General features: G+C 38.1%; 1 protein-coding gene across 21 annotated transcripts in view; it reads right to left on the bottom strand.

Moving 5' to 3' along the window:
* The window catches only part of LOC117207819 (CUGBP Elav-like family member 2), a 354,083-nt gene that overhangs the window by 61,529 nt on the left and 268,774 nt on the right, over positions 1-23,780 (bottom strand). For all 21 annotated transcript variants that reach the window (XM_033448419.1, XM_033448421.1, XM_033448417.1 and 18 more), the window contains one exon: positions 3,473-3,521. In XM_033448419.1, the coding sequence (XP_033304310.1) occupies positions 3,473-3,521 (49 nt within the window). The remainder of the gene's footprint in view (positions 1-3,472; positions 3,522-23,780) is intronic.

Genomic DNA, 23,780 nt, shown 5'->3' with positions numbered 1-23,780 from the left:
TTTCCATAATACTTAATCTCCGTGAGTTGTGAGTAATGCAATCCTTGACGTTGCACAGGAATGACGTAATTACGATTACCTCCGTAAAACGAGTCTGACTGCAATTTACGTCAGTACTTCTCTCCTTTGTTTCAATAGACGAGATGCTTTTCGAGCGTGTTTCATTTCGTGAAAGCAGTTGCGATAGGCTCTGTTAGTTAATAATTAATCATTCAAGTTGTGGATGCAAGTAGAGCTTACGATTTGCCTGACAACCGTTTCTCGCACATAAGTTAACGAAAATTTGCAAATTTTACTTCGATCTAATGTCGCTATTCTTTGTTTTCTGTATTCTAATTATTATAGAAGTTGCGTTTGCGTTGAATTTCTCTCTCATATCCGATTCGGTATCATACGCATATCGTAAAAAAATGCGCTTTTATGAAACTACTGTGGCGGATCGGTATCAATAGGACGCCGACAGGTCGAGGTATCAACGCAGCGCAACGCTTCCCGGGCGATCCGCGGATACCAACCGCCAACACCAGAGGGCTACGACGACGAGTCTGTCTAACTCGCTAGCGGTTGAATTTACGGGCGCCCGATACAAATACCGCACCTAGCGAGACTCCCTCTACGTCTAAGGCAGGGACTACCGGGCATAGCCTTACTGACGAGTCTTCCAGTAGTCCCGGGACGAAACGCTCCTCATTCCCTTTTCACCTAGCTCCAACTACCCCTTCTACACTACTTAAATCTGAACTGCACGCAGTGAAAGCGTTGAGCGGATTTTAATAATCCTCTTAATACTCCCAATGTATATTCTCAAGTTAGCTATTGCTTATATATTTCATTAAATTTAATATAATTCGCAATTCTCATAATGCTCCATATGCCCAAACAAACAAATTTTTCCACCCAAGGAACTAACTATGACATATAGTTAGAACAGAGAACGACAAATCACTGTAACACTTTTATGTCCTCATCAACGAAATCTCACTAAATGGTCCGACCAAAATTAAAAAAAAATTAAAGACTTCGCAAAAAAAAAAAAAAAAAAAAAGAAAATAGTTTCTGCGTTTTACCGAAAAAAAAGATATTTAGCAGTTTTAATAGTTGTTTAAAATAGATTTCACGTTGTTCGTTATACATATATATTACGCAATTGTTGTGAGTGTTATTTGCAATTATATCACAGAAGTTTTTTTCACGAAAATATAACTGAATTTCTCAAAGAAGGTCGACTTTAAAGATTCAGCAGAATTTCAAAGAATTTTACGCAAAATCGTCAAAATGGAGAACATGAGGAGATGACGTAACCTACACGGAACGATCTTGAGAATGGATGGAACGTGGATGAAGCGTAACACGTGACCGAGTGTGTCGTTACTTACGGGAGACACAGTGTCAGCCAAAATAAACAGAATGTCACGGGTATAAATAAAGCTTTCACTCTCATCGTGCACTTCTTCGCAAGCTTCTCTTTCTTCTTTTTCCTTCTTTTTATCTTTCGTGTCTCTTTTTTGTCGATTTGACGTAGTTAGACGTATCAGAGGTCGCTTGTTGATCAACGTGTTTCCTGTCGGAACAACCTTAAAAAAACGTCCATCGTGTGTGCCATTAACGTGAATAATTATAGGCGCAGCGACAATTTGGTGGATTTTTCTCAAAGTAATTCCTTGTCATAGACATAAGAGTCATGAAACACTTAAAATTATGATTGTTTGAAAATTTCCCTTTCTGATTACTATCTCTAATTTTAGAACCTCTTTGTAGTTTCCTCTTTTCACTTGTCCGTGAGAATTTGATTGCATGTTTTACATGCACGCTGACAATAATTGGATCTCGAAATTTTACATGTAATCTGCATTTATGAGAGGGCCATGGTGTCTTCTGCCAAGAAAAATCAAGTTGCATTATCGCGTATGATTATTAGACATTATTAGACGCTTAACGGTAGAATGTTATTTAAAATGTTAATCAAGATCAATTTAATAAAGGGAAATATATCGTGTAAATTCTTTAGAAAAAAACTACATTTAATTTTGTGAAATCATTTTTTAACACTTTTGACGGACGTTTGATTCCTGTACACTCTACGTGGTTGGATTGGCGCATCAATTCTCGTGATTCTCTTCTCGTGATTCCCCGTCACGTGTACCTGTTATAGCCGCGGTTTCTGGACTGTGTTGTAAAAAGAAAAAGAGACAAAAAGCATTGAAAAAATGAGCGCAATCCCTGATCCAGCTGGGGTCGCAGCACGTGACGGGTGTCGTTAATATTTCATTAGCATTCGTTTTTCGTCGTCCATCCCGATCTGCCGTGGACAATTTTTATTTTGTGCACCCTGCTCGAACTACGATGGCCAGCTTTTCATTGTATGCATTTACGCCACGATTGCTTCGAAAAACTCGTCTACATTTACGGAATTCTTTCCTCTCTTATGCTACAGTTAGTGTTAGAAGGTTCTGAGTTATTTAACCTCGCAATATGACATTACGCAATTCTATTGACATTATACTGAGAAATTATATAAGCAACCATGTAAATAAGGAAAAGGAGAAGAAAAAATAGTTGAACAATATGATTTTATCAACATCTTTATGCTATGTTATATTAGCTTCGAATAAGTTTATAGTATATCTATTTTATTTTTTCAAACGATAAACCGTAATTTTTCTTTGTATTCGGAGAAGAACATTTGGTTATAAATGATCCAAAAATCATAATTCTTTTGGAATTTGTGACGATCAAAGTTACGAATCAAATCATTGGATAAATCAAGACAAGTATAAGATTTGATCATGGGATGGAATTCTCATCCCTTCTTGTTTTCGGTATTCCGTCTTAGTTTCTCGCTGTCTACGTTACTGCGACGACGGAGAATGTGGTTTCAAAGCTTGTTCATTAAGTAGTAATTAATTGGCTGAATTGAGAGGTTGTGGAGATTGCGTAGTCAAAGAAGATATAATCGAGTCGCGGAGCAACGAATAAGGAAACGACGAGCACTTTTAGGGAAAGGGAGGAAGAAAAGTGTGGCTTGAAGACAATGCTCGAGAAACATCGCACAGATAATAAACGAGAGGCGGGTCTATTGCGTCTTTCTTACTCGTGTCCTTTACTCTTTTCCCTATTTGCCATCAGACTATCTGAGCTTTGACGATTGTATTGCAAATTCTTATTCTTCAGGCTCGAGCAGCAAGATAAAATATATAACGTTGCTTATATATATAAAAATATGAATTGTATATGGTGGCTACGTTAGATAGAAGGAGATTTAACCCCTTATGATCAGGAGGTACTGTCATTTATATTAAAATGCAACAAAATACGCTTAGAATCTAAGGTTTGTAAATATTACCTTCCTTCAAGATCCTTGTAGTAGAAAAAAAGCTTACAAAGAAGCTCATATTTAAACAAAGAATAAAATGGAAGAGAAAAGCATAGAGTTTGAAGTTTCTTCGAAACGAGATATTGAATTTTTACTCACCGTTTCTGTTTTCGCTGTCCGCAGGTTTCATCTGGATCGGATGGCGCATCTGCAAGAAAATAAAGAAAACGATTTGATCATTTATGCACGAATTCGTAATGTCTTCGCACGTAACACGAACAGAAATGTTTAACTTCGCGTAGCGATAATAGTTTATTATTAAATAAGGTATAGAGAGATCGTGCTATTCTCATTCTCAAGATAAGCGTGTGCAGATCTTTAGTTACGAAACAATTTGTTTTACTGGTTATTAACTTTTGGAATTTTATCTGCTATACTTTGTACATTTTCTGGATGCAAACGATCGTCGATGGAAATGGAATTTTGTTATTTTCATCAGTTTGCGACAAACGATATTGATCATTCGTAATTATAATGAAGTAAAATTTCGTGGATTTAGCTGGCAAACATAAAAGCACAGACAAACATAAAATTTCGATTCACATAAATTATGTTTTTTGCCATCCATTTGCGAACATTACTGACTTAATTTGCACAATATTAGTTATTATATATATAATCTAAGACATCTAATCTGCTGTTACAAAAAAATTGCAGAAAGCTGCAAACAAGAAAGTAGTAATAATAAACTATTCCAGCAATCCGACATTTAACGAACCCGCGGTTTTCATAAATTTTCTAGCCTAGGATGTCGCTTATTATTAAAAACAACCTCATCTTCCGTGCATGAACAACAAGACGAGCGACGGACAATAATTTGCACGCAATAGCATGCATTCTTTCGAGGACAAACGCGGATTCCCTATCGAGAACCGGGGCGCGGGTTGGGTGTCGTTGTTTCGTATCGATTTGCTTTTGTAAAATTCCTGAGGCTCGCACACGGCCGAGTCTCCTGCGGTGCACGCAGACAAAGGGAATGCACGCGGAAAATTAAATTTCCGTTTCGAACCTGCGCGCTCCTGGCTCTCCACGTTGCTTCTTCCGATTTTCCTTCTTTTTTTTCTTTGTCGCTTTTCTTTCTATCTTGTGTACTACAATCAAGGCCTCATGAACACGGCTCACGCAGAACTCTAATATTCAGCCGAGACGCGATCAGAAACGCAGATTCATGGTGAAGAATTTTGATTTTTCTCCAGCGCGTTTCGTTTACGTAATTTCCAAACGTCATTACAATTTCTACTATATTTTTACATCTTTAATTCTAACAAAAGAGGAACAAGATTCCACTTAAGCTATTTTTCTCAAAAATACAATCTCGCTAAACGATACAAAATGTTATTCCATTTCTGTCTCTGGTTACCGTGCAAATTGTACTGAAAATTTAATTCGTAACGATATATAGTAAAGTTAGATTAATCGATATTATATTCCAGGTTTGAAGCTGATAATGTCAAATTAATGAAACTTTGGTGAACTCCTCTTTCGATTCTACGAGTATGAAACAATAAGTGAGCACTTTTGCATGAACAATGAGATTTTCCTATATTTAAACTGCTTTTAGCCGATTACAATACCCACTGAAAGTAATACTCGTTAAATTATTGAATCTACTTAATGTACTAAAGGAGCTGAAAATATAGTTGTCTTTGCAAGATGACTTTCAGTCGTATTACCGCTAGAGTTATCTCGCACGGTACGTTATTATTACCATTAGGAAGAAATGACATGTACGATATTACACATATGATTATATATAATTATATAAATAAAATATTAAATATTTGAGTAATAATCAATTTCTTGAAAAAGTCGTCTTTACGAATCATCTTCCTTCCATTTTTCGTCGAAACATATCAAAACCTATTTTCTTCCCTTTACAACATCTTTCTGCTCTCTAATATCGTATGATTAATCATAGTATGAAAAACGCTATCTTGAAATTACTCCGGTCGAACGAGCGTTCAAAGTATTAAAATAAAAACGGTGAAAAAATTTTCATCCGGACGGACGATAACATTTTATTGATCATGCGGCTCTTTATACATTTCAATATATCCTCTATGAAGTTCGTTCGTTTCATCTGGCCGTATTTCCGGGACTCTATACTTTGAGGCAAAAGAGATAAGAGAAAGAGAGACGGACAGAAAGATATTTAATACGACGTGAAAAGAATAAAACACCGTATCTGTATCGTTCCAGATTGAATACTCGTTAACGATAATTAAAAGTTGAACACGGCCAGTGAAAAGAGGAGATCGAGGCTTCAATACGAGGTAGAGGCGTAAGTTAATCCACCGGGCAGCAATATCGAGCAGAGTTGATAATGAGAGAGGATCCTCCATTGACGTACGATGTTGTCGACCATTACACTTGTCTAGAGATATCTATCCATGATCCCGTCCTAACTAGCCAGCTTGATGGTACCTAAAGCACGTGCTTCATTTCCCATTTATTCGCGAAAATGGGTTAGATACCAACTGTAGCGATTGCTACAGTTTTTATTCTGTTTAGGGACATGCAGTTTAGAAAAGGACTGCGATAAAGGTTATATAACTAATTCGTGAGTAGTACGATTTATATGAAGATAAATTTTTGAATTTATCCAGAATACGAGATTCTAAGGACCTTTAATGGCAGAATCGGTGATTTCTTTAATTGGAAAGTAGAGAGAGAGAGAGAAATGACAATTTCCATTATCCGACGAGTACTTTAGAATAGCGAATAAGGTAAAATAGTATGTAAAATAGTTAAATCCAGTTTTTCAATTATAAAATAGAAAATAATATTGCTCTTCGCAGCTTTTGTAACGTTCTATGAATAGCGAATGATATTGTATAATAATGGTAGAATGGTATAACGATTACACGTGTTGCTTGGATAGCTGCCTGATAGCTTGAATTCAGCCTACCCTCTAAATCACCGGTCTGATCCCCCGCTACATGGAAATCCGTTGCGTTAATATACCCACGGTAAATTAATCACAAACTGGTGCCACTGTCCGTGTACCATAAGTCTCGCGAATTTATTTAGCGTGCGATGCGTCGTGGCCTCCTAGAGATTTTCGACGACATTGTTACACTGGTGGAGGCAATTGTTGAAATTTTACTATTTTACAGCACCGTTGCATTATGCCCGCCTTTAACAATAGACGTCTCTGTCATTGCGCGCGTTTTCATTTCGCTTACACCGTTTCATTGTCATCGCGAATATTTGTTTTGGATTGACTCGTTTTAGAAACGAAACGCAGCGCATCTCATTTTTCACAATATCTTTAGATTACTTTTGCTTACAGGGAAAGGAATAGAGCGGACATACAGTTTGAAGCATGTAAAATTTCAAACACGACCATCGATGAGAATCGATTAATCAAAGTTGTTGGCGAGAAATCGGTTCGTTTCAATGTGCAAGAAGATGCCCTTAGAAAACTACAATATTCCGCGGCAAAAGTTCAAGATATTCTATTTGCGAATCTTCTCGATCTTCCAGACACGAAGGAATTTCTCGTATCGCGGTGCGAGTGCCACGAGTATGAAATTCATATCTATGCTAAGCGCGACCCTCGCGTTTGGCTTTAGTGGTTTCTGCATCGTACCTTTATATTGCGCCCGATTCCATGATTTTGTACACACTCTGCTCGCCTCCGAGTCGAACCTATGTGATATCGATTCGTCGAAAAATAAACTTACCTAGATATTTCGACTTTTCGATTCGCAGCGAGCTTTTCGCCATATTTTCATCTGCCCTTCAATATTTTGCTCGTACGTATTATGGCTGTAAATTAGGTAGATATTTGTTTCGTTTAAGCAAAGTCCAACGATATCACTGGATAATTAACAAAATAGGAAGTTATCGTTAACATTTTTAATTCGCTTGATAAACAATTAACTCTAGTTGCAACAAATAAATTATCTTTGAACTTTGTTTGCCCTCCAAGAGAGACAAATTACAGCTGAACCTCTCGATTCGATGTATAAAACTAAGTAAATAATCGAAACGCAAGATAATAACATCTTTCCTTCCTTAAGCATTCGATGAGATCAACAGGTTCCACTTCGTACGAAGCGAATCAGCTCTCCAGCGAGTAGTAGAAGCACCGCAACATCCGGTCACCGGTAGTTTCCTTAATCCTCAATCTCGTTTCGTTGGTAACACCATACGAAGGTGTCTCGAAATTCATTTGAACCCTGTCTAATTTCGTTCTCTTGGCTGCAATTTCCAGTACACGCAGCCCAAGCGTCGTAATTCCAGCGACCTTCCGGACAAAGCATCCTCTTCCTGAATCGTCAGCCTGCCGCCGACTCCGACCCTGCTTCCATTCGTTTCCGTCGATCTCACGGCCACGAAACAGACACAGACGCGGGGGTAGCAGAGACGTGGATAGCGCAGCGCAATTCGATTTAAAGTTACACCCGCTGCTTACGTATTCTCGTTTTCCGCTCGTTTCCGCGGCTTCTTTATCCTCCTTAGCCGCTCGCGTCCGGACTGCTAAAGCAGCAATTCCGCTTCCTCGCGTCCTGCGCGGCTCGTGACTTTTAATCTCGACCCCATTTCGAATGGCTGCGAGAGGGTAATTTTTATAATCTTCAAGGGAAAGAGGAGGAACGGGCGCGTGACAGAGAGATAAAAAAACAGCGAATTTAAAGTTGCACTACTGCTGGGCTTGGCGGTCGCTTTAAATAGACACGAGACGCCAGATATTCTTCTCTTCGCCTTTCTTCGTTTTTTTTTTATTCTTTTCTTCGCATTTTTTTTCTTTCATCTTCTTGATTTCTTCCTTTTTTCTTCCAACTCGCGTTCTCGTAGAACTCTTCAATTTCCCCAGTCACCCCCAATGGCGGCGAGTACGCCCTCCGGGCCGTGCAACTACAAAAGTGCTACTTCTCACTTTCACCGTCTGCTGACTCCGACTCCGCGACTTTTAATCTCCGCCACCCGCGCCTTTCGTCCACGGGATATACGTACTTTTATGATATTCCAGCGGGCAAGTCGGGGAAAAGGCGCGAATAAAGGGAACGGATAAAGGACGACTTGGACCATGGGTGGAGGATGGGGGCGGGATTTAAAAGTTACGTCGACGATGGCAATACCGGACGAGGACCACTAGCTTGCAGGAATGCGACGTCATACCTTGCTACGTCGAGAACGAGGGAAAGCCAATGTGAGTTGGAGAGGATTGAAATTGATGGATCAAGTTCCAGGGAATTCGTTTTCATCGAGCTGCTGATATTTATGTATTTCTAGGAAATTTAAACGCACAAAAGGTACAGCACGTATATAACGTGCAAAAATGTCCAAATATTCAAAAGAAAGTTATACATAGTATTATATTAAAAAAGACTGTCATCTAGCATAGCCGCGTAACTCGATGTTAGGAACGTACGAAAGAATACTGGGAGAAAAAGATTTAATTTATTTATTCAACATTTAAATTATTATAAGTGACATTATCTTATAACTTTTCCCGACTTTCCACATCTGGACATAGAGAGGCGAGATAAATTTAATTAGCGCGGAGATTAAAACGACAATTAGCATGCGAACGCAAAGTTTAAGCCGTGGATTTTTTGAATTTAAGGAACATTTCCCGGTAGAGGTTGTTCCGATGTGAATTTGAAGAGTTTTTAAATCGAAATTATTCCTTGTCCAAAATAAAGCCTTCTATGCAACGGCTAGAATAAACACTTTTCCCGTTGAATGTATCTCTACGAAATGTTTTAACTGCAGAGTATAAGCATGAAATATAACGATAAGACAACCAAGAATCTGTTTCTCTCATTTTATTAATTAAGAACGGAAGGAAGAAATCAAATCTCAATTAAATCGACACGGATCGACAGAGCAAATTTTGAAAAGTCAAATAATTTTCGTTTTAGTGTATTTTTTATCATTAGAACGCAACAAAGGAAACAGAGATTCGTTCCGGAAGTATTAGTCTTGGTCGACGTAAAACGACGATTCGGTGCGACGTGGCGGCGTACGGATGTCGTACTTCTATCGGGCCCTTCATTGAGAATGCCGGTTCCGACGTTTCGTATCGTTCGATTCGCGTGGTTGCACGTGACGCCCGTATCCCCCTAACCACTACCTGGTATGCAGATTTTTCACGATACTTCGATGACGACGTTCGTCCCGCGATGGCAAAGAAGAGAGGAAAAGCAAAAACGAAACAGAAAGAAAGGGAGGAGAAAAGGAAGGGCGGAGAATCAATCCCCTCTTCCGCTTTTTTTCATCGCGTCGACGTGGCGGAACGCGAAACGAATTTATAACTAGCGATACGCGACGATCGTGGCAGAGCCCTTGAGCCGAATTCGTCAATTTTAATATTCGCCCCTTCGACCACCTTCGTCGCACACCCCTGTTTCGGGCGCCCTCGATGCCTCGCGGCTTGCACCCTCGACCCATCGAGCCTCGACCACCGTCACGATCCTTTTTAGGATGAAATATAGTAGAATTTACGAGCCGACGCGGTATCCTCGATCTGTGGAGGGCGTCGAGCCTGGCTAGGGGTGAAATGTGAAGGAAGCGCGATAGATATTAAAGAGTTGAATATGTCAAATTAGTCGAAATATTAGTTTTGGTTTTGTAAAGATTTCTTTAGACTTTTCGTAGGGTAAAGTGGTAAGGATGGCGATTTAGGCGATTGCCTGAGTTTCAAGTTCGTTTTACTAGGGTAACGCATACGAGATGTCGATCATTCGAACGAGACTTTGACGCGTTGACGCATCTTCGCGTGCATCTTTGAAACATCATAGCATATATGAAAAGTTTGTTCGGGAAATTTAAAAGGCAAGTACTATGAGAAAACGCTATAATTTTACAATACTTGTTACTAACGTGGTATGATACACGACGTTATGGAGAGTTGTATCGAAGAAGCAAGTTAGCCAGAATAGCAATCGTCTCGACAGGAATTCCAAGGAGCTCACATAAATTTCAATCGTGTAGAACCGATCGCTGTCGTTGTTATCGCGGCCGGAAACGCTCGCAAACATTCACGGTTTCCGGCGAAATCAGTAAACGCGACGACGTTATTCAATTTCCGCGTCGCTCGCGGGCTCCCTTTCGAAAAGGAGTTCTTTTTCAGTTATTGATGTAGGAACGAGTTTTCGAGGGTTTTTGCCGGCTTATCCGCCGTACGATCTCGTCTTCATTTCCGCCATGTCGACGGTCTTCCACCCTCGCGTTCGCGTGCGTGCTCTCGTCTTCGTTGCTTTCCCGTTCGAAACTTTGTACGTTTACGTTTGCGAAATATTCGAGTCCTTTCTTTTCTCTTCTCTTACTTTCTATACGTTCCATTTTCTATGGTATACCGTGAGTACACTTCGACGACGTTATCGAACCTCGAGTAACGTAGAAGATTTTCATCGTGATACACGAATTGCATGCCTTAATTCTTTCTACAGTAACGTTGGTCGAAAAACTATTATGTGGGTGTGAGGATTAAAAATTAAAGGACAGGATGATCTAAGTCTTGGAGATTTGAATTTTTATAAATTACTTCTATATTTTAATTAATAGGAAAATATTATTTAAAATGGAAGTCATTATTTCTCTTGGCTGAAAATATTTTTCCTAGTAACAAATATCAAGTCCAAAGATAATTTTCCATTTTTCCAATTACGCTATACTTCTTGGACAAGTTTAAAATATGAATAAAACGTATGATAATTTTTTCCTCGTCAAAGAAAGAGCAGGAATGAAGTTTCTCCCTTTATATATACCATCTTTTTCCCTCTTTTCCCCCTTTTATCTACCGAAATTACTATGCCATACCTTATTGCTTCCCTGTATCGTTTATATCCCTTCGTTACAGAGTAATTAAAATTCAATGGCGTCCGACGCTAAAATGAAGAAAAAACTGCCGCGAAAACACCAATATCTATGCGAATAGTTATGAACTATAATTTCACGTACAGCGATTGGCGAACACGAGAGATGGCCATTGGGATCGATTTTAATCGAATTCTCTCAAATGTACACGCGCGTTGAAGAGGGAAACGAAACGGTTTCATTGCACCGAAAACGAAATTGTTTGCAAAGTAAACTGTAATCGTTCAATGATCATGAATTTCAGCAATTTCGTTATCGTTTCTAAAAATCTATAATACGATCGAAAGATTAGCGGCGTTTTTGTAATTTTGCTGCTTCTATTTCAAACTATCATATACGCTATTATATCATTTGAAATAGCGTATCTTTAAAAAATTTCGTTTATCATTGTATTTATTTTCTATTTTCATTGCTACGAAATATTATTTATTCGTACGATAATTACCATTAACGTACAAATTGATATACAGACTTTAAAGAATATTCGACGGTAGAAAACCACGATCTAATCGAAAACCAACGAAAGAATGGATCAGGATTAAATCGAAATTGTACGATGTTTTGAAAATTCGATTTAAAGACTTAAAAATGGTCAACGATCGTTGACTTTCGCCAGGAACAACGACGATAACAATCACGGTTATGAGTGATAATTTAACCGAGCAACTGGCATCGACTGTTAGATGCGATCGGATCGGTTGCAGTCGATTGGCCGGATTTCCCGAAATACCAATGAGGCACTAAAAGTGATTAAATTACTTGGCAAGCCAGCACTCGGTAAACTACGCGTGATTGATAAACGTATGCGCGCTCATCTGACCGAATATGCGTTGCGATCATTTATGCGTGACTGACATCTGTTTATTTCCTATAGATTTAGTCCAGCTTCGCAACCGATCGAACAGTTCGTATCAGGAGCCGATCCATCCTCCGTACTATGTTCGATGTCTTTGTTAAACAGACAGAAATAAATTAATTTTCTTCGTTTGAAATGCGAAGATGCAGTTATTCGTATTAATTGGGAACTAGTAATTTTGGCAAACGAATCTATTGGAACAAAACAGAAAGTAATCTTTCTATAGCCAATGTTGCAAGTGATACCACGAAACTTGTATTGAGTCGTGAGCTTATTAAGGATGATTTCGATCATAGATTATAGATCATAATCAGCGCCATAAGCAAGGACACGTAATCTTGGCGATGAAGTAGTTTGGATGAAAAGAGAATTAATTACATTCTAAGTGATACAAATGTATGTGCATACATTGCAATTGAAATTTATTCGATCACGTGATTATATCAGTAATTTTACTTCTTACACAACTTTTTTTTACAAAGAGAAATAGACGATGTAATCTTGCTATTATATTCTATCACTGTCTTGCCTATTGATTCAATTTCGCTCTATCTGCCAAAATAATTCTCTTAATCCGAAAAAGAAGACAGAGTTCTATGGAAGGAGAGGCAATCTCAATTTATAAAGGCAATTATCTCCAATGATCCGGCGGTTCGTTTTAGCGGAAACGGTGGCTCAGTCGTTTCGTGAAAGAACGCGTCCTCGCGATCCATTTCCATTTCGCGCTTCTATTCGACTGGGGGGCGGACGGTTCCTCTGGCGTGGCACATTTCTCAGGGAAATGGGAATCGATTTGAAGAATGCCGTTGCGAAACTACAGTTGGCAACACGCCCTCTGCCTGTTCCTCTCTGAGCCTTCTATCGGGTCATCCCTCTGATGTCCTGCTCTCACAGCCGATCTTCATCTTTCTTCCGTTTTCGTTCGTTTCCGATCCGAGTTCTCTCCACTTCTGTCTATCTATTTCTTCGCGTTTTCCTTTTCATTTTTCTTTCCTTTTGCATTATATTCTACTCGTTTGATATTTTCGCAGTGTATATTGTACCGTTACTCTTTTTTTATTATTCAAGGAGCTAAAAAGTACAAATTAAACTAACTGCTCAATTTGAGATTAAACAAATAAACAAAATGAGCAGTTTCGTATTCTAGTATTTGATACCATATTTCGTGAATAACAGAAGCAAATAATGTGATTTTCTAAATAATTAAATAAATTCTCCAAACAGTGGTGACCTACATATCCTACGCAGCGTGTTATTATATGAAATAAACGTTCTACATTTATAGGTACCTACATACGTATGAATATTGCTATTGCATATGTATTTTGTAATTAAAATGAGACTACCATGAATTTATTATTCGTAACATAATACAATGAAGTAAGAATAACAGTAATAAGAATGATAAAAACAATAAAAGTAGAAAAATATCTAACGTAAGTTTCTTTGCTTTATACATTTATAAAATATGTTACTTCAATTATCCTATAATTTACGTATGTCGCAAAAAAAAAAAGAAAACGTAAGGGAGGATGTTTTATTAAGAATTACTACAACTAAAATAACTTCTCGCAAAGAATAATATAAACATTTAATGCATCGGTTCGTTCATCTTTTGTACAAATATTCCAATTTCCTTCCACTTTATCAAATGTTATCCTTACTATTCTCCTTCGATCACGGTACTTGCTCAGAAATCAAAGTAAAACGTTCCGCAGATATGTATAACACAGGAGCAGAAGTTACTCTATCGGTGAGAATCTAGAAGCGATATGTGCGGAAATTGAAAGTTTCCTGTGTGGATAGAAGCAAGGGACCGAATGCAGGATAGGCATGGAAAGGATTTGTCTCACAGAGCGTCACGAAAAATCAGTATTTCTTTATTTGGTCGAGAATCGAGTAAAATCGTTTTTCGTACTGGTCGATATGCGACGAAGACGAATGTTGTAAGAAATCAGGGATACGTTCCGATGTGCAATATACTCTCGCCGAATTGGATCGTGATCGCGTAATCTTTTCGTTATATTTGTCGTAGTAAAAAAGGTTTTCGGAAAATACCACGCTTTTTGCTTGTACTGTCGTAGATAAAAACAGTTAACATTAAAAATCGAATATAAGTAGGACAAATTAAAATTTGATCGAAATTATTATTCCAGAACGTGGTAATCTTCGGTAAAATTTTACCAGAAAAATTTGTTAATTTTTTAGTAACGATACTGAAAAATATCACACTTTGAACAGAATCCGAAAAAAGCAGTTTATTGCTTGTGAATATTATAAATCGAGCACAGTGATACAAATGTTATTTTACTTTCACTCCCAAGGAATTTATATGATATATATCGGTAAAATTATGCATATTTATCAAACAATTTTAACCATACCGAATATTTTAAACAATATACGAATGAAAAGATAGAGCCACGATTTTCATAATATTGTTTGGTACATGTATGTAGCTGTCAGTGTATTATCCAAATCCCTTTTCACTCTTCTGCCTTGTAGTCCATTTTATTGTTCTCTATTTTCTCGTACTACAACGATATAAGTCAATCATACTTTTCTATGCATTAGCGTATCTCAATATTCGTGTTATTTTCGAAAACATTACGCACGAAAGATGCAGGAATTAATAAAATCTTCGTGAATAGTAAATAAAGTTGCGAATAGTACTTAAAGGCTATAACTCTTCACGAATATTCACGTAAATTTATTATTCCAATCCGTTCGCTGTTGTTTCAAATTCTTCCATTTCGTTTATTTATTATTTCCAGTCTTTATTTGGAAGATTTAATAGAAATCACGTACGTGTGTTTTCCACGATATAAAACCATACGTTCCCTCCTATTCGGTGTTGTTGTCAGGTCTTTCATTCGGTTCTTTGTTGGTAAATGTTTTTTCGCGGGAAAAAATTTATCCGAGAAATTCCACTGTCTTCGTCATGCTTTCAGATTGCCGGACGAAGAACGCGGAGTTAATGGCGTTGCCCTCTTCAGTTTATGAAAAGAGATCTCCTGCAGACCAGAGCAATTCGGGGACGTGGAAGTAAAGTATGAACGCTTTGTTGTGAAAAGATCCCCCGGCTAGTAACCCGTATTTCAGGAATTTCAGTCTCCGAAATGAAAATTGGATTGCTATTTAGGCAAACACGACATTTTACGAGGATCTCGGACACATGATCGATGAGACTTGCAGTAGTCGCTATAGTCGTAAGTTGGATCGAATCGAAGAAACTTCGGAAAGAAGTTTTTATTTCTCTTTTTATTTTCCGCGATAAGTCTCGTCACGTACTGCGAAAGTCTTTAGAACAGCAAAGCATATGGCAAGAATAGCATTCCGTCGTCACTCGTTGTTCACGACGACGACGACGACGACGGCGCGGCGCGCGACTGGAAAAGTCATTTTACTCGGTAATTAGTTGGCCAGGTCGCGACAAATTGAAAAAGTTAGTGAGAAATGGAACGCAATTTAATCCGCGGCCATCGCTGCCGGTTGCGGCCTCCTGCAGCCGCAATAATCAAGACTAGCAAATCGAATACCTCTTCTGCTTGCAGTTGCTGCTTTTCCTTGTTTCTTCTATCGGGCGTCGATCGAAACTTCGACGCAACGTTCGTAGGTTTCGTAATATCCGGCAAGTGATTCGTAAGAACGCGTGAAAACTGGGAAACTTGAGCGCGTGTACAGTTTTTGTTCTTATTCATCGTCGTCGTTATTTATAGTCGGCGTTCTTACACTAGACAAATGAGCAAAGTTTCCTAAATATTCGCAATATCGAATAATAAAACTCCAATCATGGTCTAATATAAATCGTTATATTATAAATCGTTACCCACCAGTATTATCCAATTTATCAAACATTTGAAAGAAAAATCAGGCGACCGTTCGGGCACACAATGGCGGCTGAGAAATGAAGAGCGTCCTTAAATGGGAAGGTTCTCTCCTCAAAACTGCTGATCTCGCCGTTTCGTTGATCACGTTTTCAACCCCGCGTCTCTACATCTACAGTCATTATCCAGCCGCGGTAACGACAATCATTATTTTTTGTTAGTGCACCGCGTACCGTAATGGCGGTTGAAAGGACGTGAGGGAAGTTTCTTGACGTTAAGGAAGATCATACTATGCATTTAGGGTTTCCTCTCTATCCACGTACATTCTTCGTCCTTTATTAGGCTATATATACAGCATTACGGTAAATGCACTTCGTTCGTATCGTCATAATTCTTAATTATATACTTTCAATTGTTTGGCCGAAAGGACGTGAAAATAGGTTATTAAACCTCTGTCGAGTTGTGTGGTTTCGAAATACACGTGTATCCAAATTTCATACATTTTACTCGTTTAATCATCGCTAGACCGCGGATGTTACGCATTAATGAAAAATTCATAAGTGTTAAAAGATGTTCAGAACACATATAATATTAAACGTTAAATTTAATATCAGCGGTCTTTTTGGGCATATTCATATTTAGATGACTCTGAAAAAGAGGTTAATCTGCATGTACAATTTAGAAAAAGGCACGCGTTTTATAAAAAATATTTAAGTTAGGAGAGCCTGGGATTTTTGCCACACGTTTTTAATATACACGTACTCAAAGCAGACCGCTATCATACTCCCAGCGTCAGTATTTTCTATGCAAATAAGATTTGAAGTATGCAGGACACGAGACATAATACACTTTTATGCTAAAGTGTAGTTAAATGTGTTAAAATTCTTGTTTAGCGACACAACGCTTCAGTTTTATTTAAATTTGGTTAGTTGATTGAAAATAATTTTTTTAATTCTCAAACGTTGATAAATTAGAGTTCGAAAAAGGGTTAAGATTAAATATATAGAATGGTGGAAATTAAGAACAAGTAAAAGAACATTTCTGATCTCCACGCGATATCATGTACGCGAAAGATATAAACATAAGTATACAACGCAAAAAGTTTAAACACATATCTCATCGTGTACGAAGCAGAGTGCAGAGTATAAACATATCAAAAAAAAAAAAAATTCGATTCTTTGAAAGATTTTCACGTACAAATGTCCTTAAGTCACTGAGAAAAGTTTCGAACTGGAGTTTGTTTGAAATACCCTAGATTTATGCCCATGTGAAAGTTCGAGTAGTTCTCTCCAATCACAATGCCAGACAGTTGAAAGAGTTTCTTTCTTTTCGATTTTTCATAAAGATGTTCTACGAAGTCAATTTTATTTACATCGATCTAAATCGTTTTATGTATTATATACGATATAAATATGATTCCCAGTCAGTCTCATTCATATTTTCTCCTTTTCCTGTATTAAGTTTGCTATTATAGTTGGGCGAGATATCGTAAAATATCGTTCGATAAAATACAGGGTGTTCGGCAACGGATGATAGAAAATTTGAGGGATTCTTTTGCATATTAAAATAAGATAGCAATAGTTTATTGTTTAAAAATCTTCGATAATGAGCTTCTTTTTTTACCGTCGCGTTAGAAGCATCTTTTAAGTTATCGGTTCGGCGATCCAAACATTTATAGTTGTTTAATCGAACGATTTGGAAGATCTCGGTATGTCGTTGAACCAACTATACGTAGTATCACGTAGGCGAGCCCTGTCCGAAGAACAAACGAGCTGGCGTTATTTAAAACGGAAATGTGGGTCAGACATCCCGTGTCCGCGTACTTGCACACCTCCTCCAACCGCTATATCCCTGTTTCCCTTTCTCACTGGCGTACGAAAAAAAACCAAGACAACAGGGTAGAAGCCTAGGAACAAGCAGAATGATCCACATCGCCAACTACGATGAACCGTGATTTATTTTCGGCTCCAAGCTTCAAAGTACAGCCGTGCTTAAGATGGTCCCCTAGCTGCCTCGAAAGGTGAACGAGTGTCGTTGCTCTTACGTGGTCGCGCGCAACAACGCCACCACAACGTACGAAATAGATAAACAGAGAGAACGGGAAAGAGAACAAGAGGAGACGACCCGAATAATACGAGCAAGTAATGATTTAGATAACACTTGTCGCAACGTGCGTTCGCGATTAAATACAACTCGTTGGTTTTCCTTTGCGAATGAGCCATGTTCCGAGCTGTTCATTACAGGATTCGAGGGTTCCGTTGCTTTAGCACGGATTTGTACGAGGGATTTGTTAAATATGTCTATCCTTTTGTTGTTTAACCTCCTATAATCAACATTTGTTTGCTTATAAATGCAATTATTTCGAAATTACAGATATTTGCTATTATCTTATTCGTATTTATCTTTGTCTTCTTCAAACTACCCATTTTCGGTAAATTAGTCTGTCTGTTCAATTTAAAATACGATTGATAGAGTAAACAGAGTATGGTTTTCATCAATCACTTATCAAACATTTTCATTAATATCGATGACGAACATCCAATGTGACAGCTGTTTTTCAAATATACATATATGAAGTGCAAATAATCGAACTTATCGAAGCGTTATACGCTTAATAAGTACTTTTGAAGTAGTGAAATATTTTATGTATATAGCTTTTTAAAAGCAGAATTATTCGATATTTGACGAAAATTACTGTAAGAGTAACATGTACGTACGTCTCTCTTTCGATAAATTATTGTCCGATTTAAATATCTTTTACTTACATAACATGTATATACGTAAATAAACTCCGAGACCAAATTTTGTACATTTCGCGTAGTTAAAATTTCTGTCAAAAAGCAAACTTTTCAATCTGATATAAAAGATAATATGAATCGAATAAAGTGAAAAGGCGGGCGTCCAAAATTTCATCGCACGAAAAGCTACTTCTTCAATTGAAAAATCAAATTCCCTTGCACGAAGGAACTCGTGCATGCAATCATGAATCGCTATTGATTTCGTCGAAATTCCGTTCAATGACAGGACATTGAATTCGTAAAAATCCATACACTTTGTAACACGTGCCTTTTCATTCATTTGTACGTCCGATCAAGGCGGGGAATGAAAGACGAGGATCGTTTCAAATATCAAAACGTCAAGAACAACGATGAATATCAAACTACTGAAACATACTTTTTCTATAAAATCTTCAACTCTATTTATAAAAATGTACGTTTTCGTAGAATCTATCCATATCCGGTATGTATCGGATCATAAAATGGCATACCTACAGAATGACATTTCTGAGTAAAAATTTTCGCGAAATCGTTACACGTACTAGTTACATTGCTAAATGACAAAATGCGACTCGGCAGAATATTTTATTATGATATAGATAGATAGATTCGCATGCCACGAATGGCAAACGAACCTGAACTTGACCATTTGCTTCGCACGATTTTGAATCAAACGAAAGATAGACATATATACGTGAAATGTTTCTAAATAAATGACAGTTAGTCCCACACCTAGTAGTCGATAGAAATTCAAACACTTGGCAACTCCTTAGGCATGTGGTAGATACATTCGCATCTTCTTCTCACATTTCGTTCTTAATTGACGGTTACCTTCTTTCTTGTTTTCATTTGGTTTCATTATGTATGTACGTTGCTATAACGTTTGTATATTATATGACAAGAATTTTTCATCTCAAAAGCTTTTACTAACGGATGGAAATTCACTGGCTTTACTTTAAGTAAATTATTATTTGTTACGTCATTAGGGGATCTCAAAATTAGCGGCAGAATGATTAATTACCGGCTGTTCTCGGGAAATCTGATCTCACCCTTTCGTTTAACAGGATATCCGCCCCTCCTCCCCCCGAGAAGGATGTATCGTTGATACGAACGCTAACGAATCACCGAGGTCATAACATTTTAACCCCTGGCTCATTGTATCTTTGCTCTGCTCTTAATCCTTTCTTTGGTTTTTCCTCCATTTATTTTCTTTCACAGAATTATGAATAAATAGGTTATTACGAATTAATTTAGATGCTATATGTGTAATATCTATACTAGCGGAAGTGATACAAAACTTGTACCACCGTATCCAAGACTCTAATAGAGATACTAAAATAAGTATTAAAGATCTTCATATAACTTTTTGCAACAAAACCCGATCAACTGAAAACTAAAAGAAGGTAAAGGTCTCGATTATTTTCCCGACAAGTTTTTTGAATTTAACATTCTCGTTCAAGAACAAACTCTCAGTCCCGCGTCTTCTCCAGAAGTCTAAGATTTTCATCGTCTCTTCCGATCTATACCGTGGGCAAAGGCTGGAATGAACAAGGCGGTAGGGTTGGGAGGGCAAGAAGGTAGAAGTTGAGGAAGACAATAAAGCGTAAGGGTAAAAGAACGGCTGGCTCGTTAATTTTATTCGCGCGAATCCCATCCGGCCGTGGCTCGCTTCGCCATTGAACGAAACAAAACGCGGCGAAACAACGAAGATTACTCTGCTTCCGTACCGGAGGCATTCGACGGAACAACCTATATTATACGACTTTTATACTTTATATTTAGAAAAAAGTGGTAACAGCGGACAAACGGTCGAAGATGAATATTATATAGTGAACGAACAGAAGAAAGTTGCAATACTGATCTCAGGTATAATGACCTCGAATCTTCATTCATCGATATTAAATGGTGTAAGATGCGTCTGGGCAAGTGATTTTTTACTTTCATTTAACGAGGGCTGACCGGTGTTTAGTGGCAGTTTTTGATTCGCGTAGGTTTAGAAGGCAGCGATTGTTGGAGACTATTCTTTGAAAAAAATGTTCGCACCTAGAAAAAGATTGTATCTAAATCTGCGTTCATAGAAATCTATAAATCAAACCAGTGCACAATTCCTTTTCGATCAAATAACTTTTATAACCGCGACTATTACGAGGAAACGACTTAGCGAGTTTGAAATTGCTACGTATCTGTCATTCGATTATAGAGAAACCTATTCAAGTTTCCCTGCGCGCTTCTCTGCCTGCCGGCCAGTTTTCTCTATATGAAAGTTTCTATCAGCCATCGTATTTATTTTTCGAAAATAAGTTTTCACGATATTTGCAGAATCGAACGTGTGTGTGTGTGTGTGTGTATGCAAATACGCCTTTCGCATTGTGAATAGAACTATTGATTCATAACAAATATGAATTTATATAAACATCTAAATGCAATAATAATACTCTTACATAATTTTTCATCGTCTTTAAATCCACCCTTTACCGAACTTTAAATCTATATAGTAAGTGATAAGGAACAAATAGAAAGTAGCACAAGTTCAGGTGTCGATTATTACACAGAAAGTGCATCGATTTTCATTATTCCTGTGAAGTATCGCGCTGTGACTCATCGCGTTATCGCAGCTACACGCACGACGTGCACGCGCTGACTTTATCTGCGTGCTGAATCGAAGGGGTTAGGTTTAATCGTGCGCATTATCAAGTAGGGCATTATGAATTCTTTTTCTCTTTCCTGAACGGATATTACAATTTTTTAGATAGCTTGTAGACGTCGATAATCTGCTCGTTGTTAACGGATAACGACGTTAACCTAAATACTTGGGTATCTTCGTTATCCTTTGACGACGATCAAAATAGAAATCCAATAGAAAACATCTTACTTTTATTTCTTTGTTTTCTTTTGTATTTCTATGTTTACTTTTGAAGTATGTTCTGTTCATTCTTTGTTTTCTCTTCTTTCTTGTTGTTTGGAATATGGAAATACATTCATATTGGATCTTCTGCGATAATGATCGACAAACACTACTGAAAATGTTGCATCATTCGATACAATAACAGGAAATCGTTGATAAGTAATAATTTACTCGTTTTTTTCGAGTCATGCAGAAGATAATATTCATACAATCTTACTTCGAATTTACTCAGATCTAAAATTCCTTTGACAACAATTCTTCTAACTTCGATTTACGCAATCCCGCTTCTAAGCGTCAAATAAATTTCGCATAAAAGTTAGCACCGCTTTCGAAGAGGGGTAGAGAGACGAGAATACTAATTCATCGAGAAGTCAATTTTTCGAGAGATTTTATAAGCGAAGAAATCTCTACTAAATGACTATATAATTCATGGAATGGTACGAATCGTTACTAAGAAACGCAATAAAAAAAAACAAAAAAAGAATGAAAATAAATCGTAACGATTATTACTTCCTATTTTGTCCATAAAAATAAAAACCTATAATCCTCTATAAAAACTACCATGATCATAAAGAATGAAAAACATATATATCCAAGTTGAAATCGGAAAATATTCAGTGCAGCAAAAAATCGCGTTTGTCGTATCCCCACACGGCAAATAAAACTCTCGAATCCCTCATAAACTATCCATCGACGTTCAAGCTTTGTGGTACATATATCTGACCATTACAGGAGAGGAAGCGTAGAAGTGGGATGGTCACGTTTGAAATCGATAGCTCCGCGTGTTTACAGATGATCGATAGAAGGAAGTGATATTGGTCGAACGGCAGAACGGCCGTATGCCAGCCTCTGAGGTAGAGTGTTCGATTTCTGCGCCGCTTTGTGTCGCAGCCATACGTTTCTCTACATTTGCTCGACCGTGCCTCGTCATACAATGGTTTCGTTTCTCGTTTCGCGCCGTCCCCCCCTTAGCTGTTACCTCGAATTTCTGTTGCCCTGTCATGCTTTAATAATGTTATGCATTGTCGCCACGTTGAACGCGTTTATAAACGAGCCACGGTTTTCCAACAATTTCGTGGCCACGTGCCAAATTCATTTCTTCCCTCGTGCGAACTCCGATCGAGCTTGAACTCGTCGTTCGGTACGGCCAGGTTATTCATTTTCTTTTTTATTCTTTGCTTGTTTATTTCTTTTTCCCCGGTGTTTTTGATTGTTCTCGTAATTTCCAATTCGCGTGGAATTCGCACGAAACAGGAAAGTTTGAATTTTCGGAGAAGATTGGATAGATTGCGAGGCGAGGTATGACGAGCGATGGTTTAAATGTACTGTAAATTAGAGAGCGGCAGAGTGTGGCAGAGTGGCTAAAAAGAAAGAAGAAAGCTGGAAAATTTTTGTATCGTTGATATCGTTGAGGTGAATCTGTGTTGATGTTTAATTTTCGAAGAAAAGGAAGGGAAAGATCGATCGTAAAAAATACAGTTTTTATCAAGAAAAGGACTGTTATAGGAACAAGAGAGTTACACGAATAGCAAAACGATTTCATTCGATTCGACGAGAGTGTGAAAACACCCAGAAAAATCCTCGGGAATATCCCCTACTATAGCGACAATTCTGTTATACCGCTCCCTCGTTTAATTTGCCCTTTTCCTTAACGTAAAATTGCTCCGCGCCAAAGTATGATCTAGCTCAATTTCCCCACCAAAGGAAAACCCCGAAAGTCCCCAAAAAATCTTGTATAATCAAAGAATACAATACGATCTGGAACGTTTCTCCCCGATTCGTTTACCTCGGTCTGGCAAACGTATCGACAAGTCGAAGTGAGTAGGAGAGCAGCTATCGCTTTTATTAACGTGCTTCTTTGCACATTCGCGCCGAATCAAAGCCTCCTAGTCGCTTTTCCCGTGAAATAAATCTACTCTCCAGCATCTAGTGGAGTACGGGGGTGATGGGGTCGTGGTACGTGAGGGGGTGAGTGGTTTCGCAGAGTCACGGAGGTCGAGAGGAGCGGAAGAACTGGGGGTAACGAGGGTTCCCCGGAGCACTCGACTCATTTCTCCGAGCCAACACAGACCTCTCGACTCGACGCCACTCGTGGAAACGAAATCTGATACGAGAAAAGCTAAACTCCTTCAAATGCACAAGCCGCCCCTACTTCGCCCCTTCCTCTGTTTCTTATTCTACCCTACTACAGGCCCTTTTCAACCCCTCTGTA

This window comes from Bombus bifarius, unplaced genomic scaffold (genome assembly GCF_011952205.1).
Source record: "Bombus bifarius isolate JDL3187 unplaced genomic scaffold, Bbif_JDL3187 scf7180000008046, whole genome shotgun sequence".
NCBI classification, from domain to species: domain Eukaryota; kingdom Metazoa; phylum Arthropoda; class Insecta; order Hymenoptera; family Apidae; genus Bombus; species Bombus bifarius.
The sequence above is the reverse complement of the archived record's forward strand: the minus strand, read 5'-3'. Positions and strand labels throughout refer to the sequence as shown.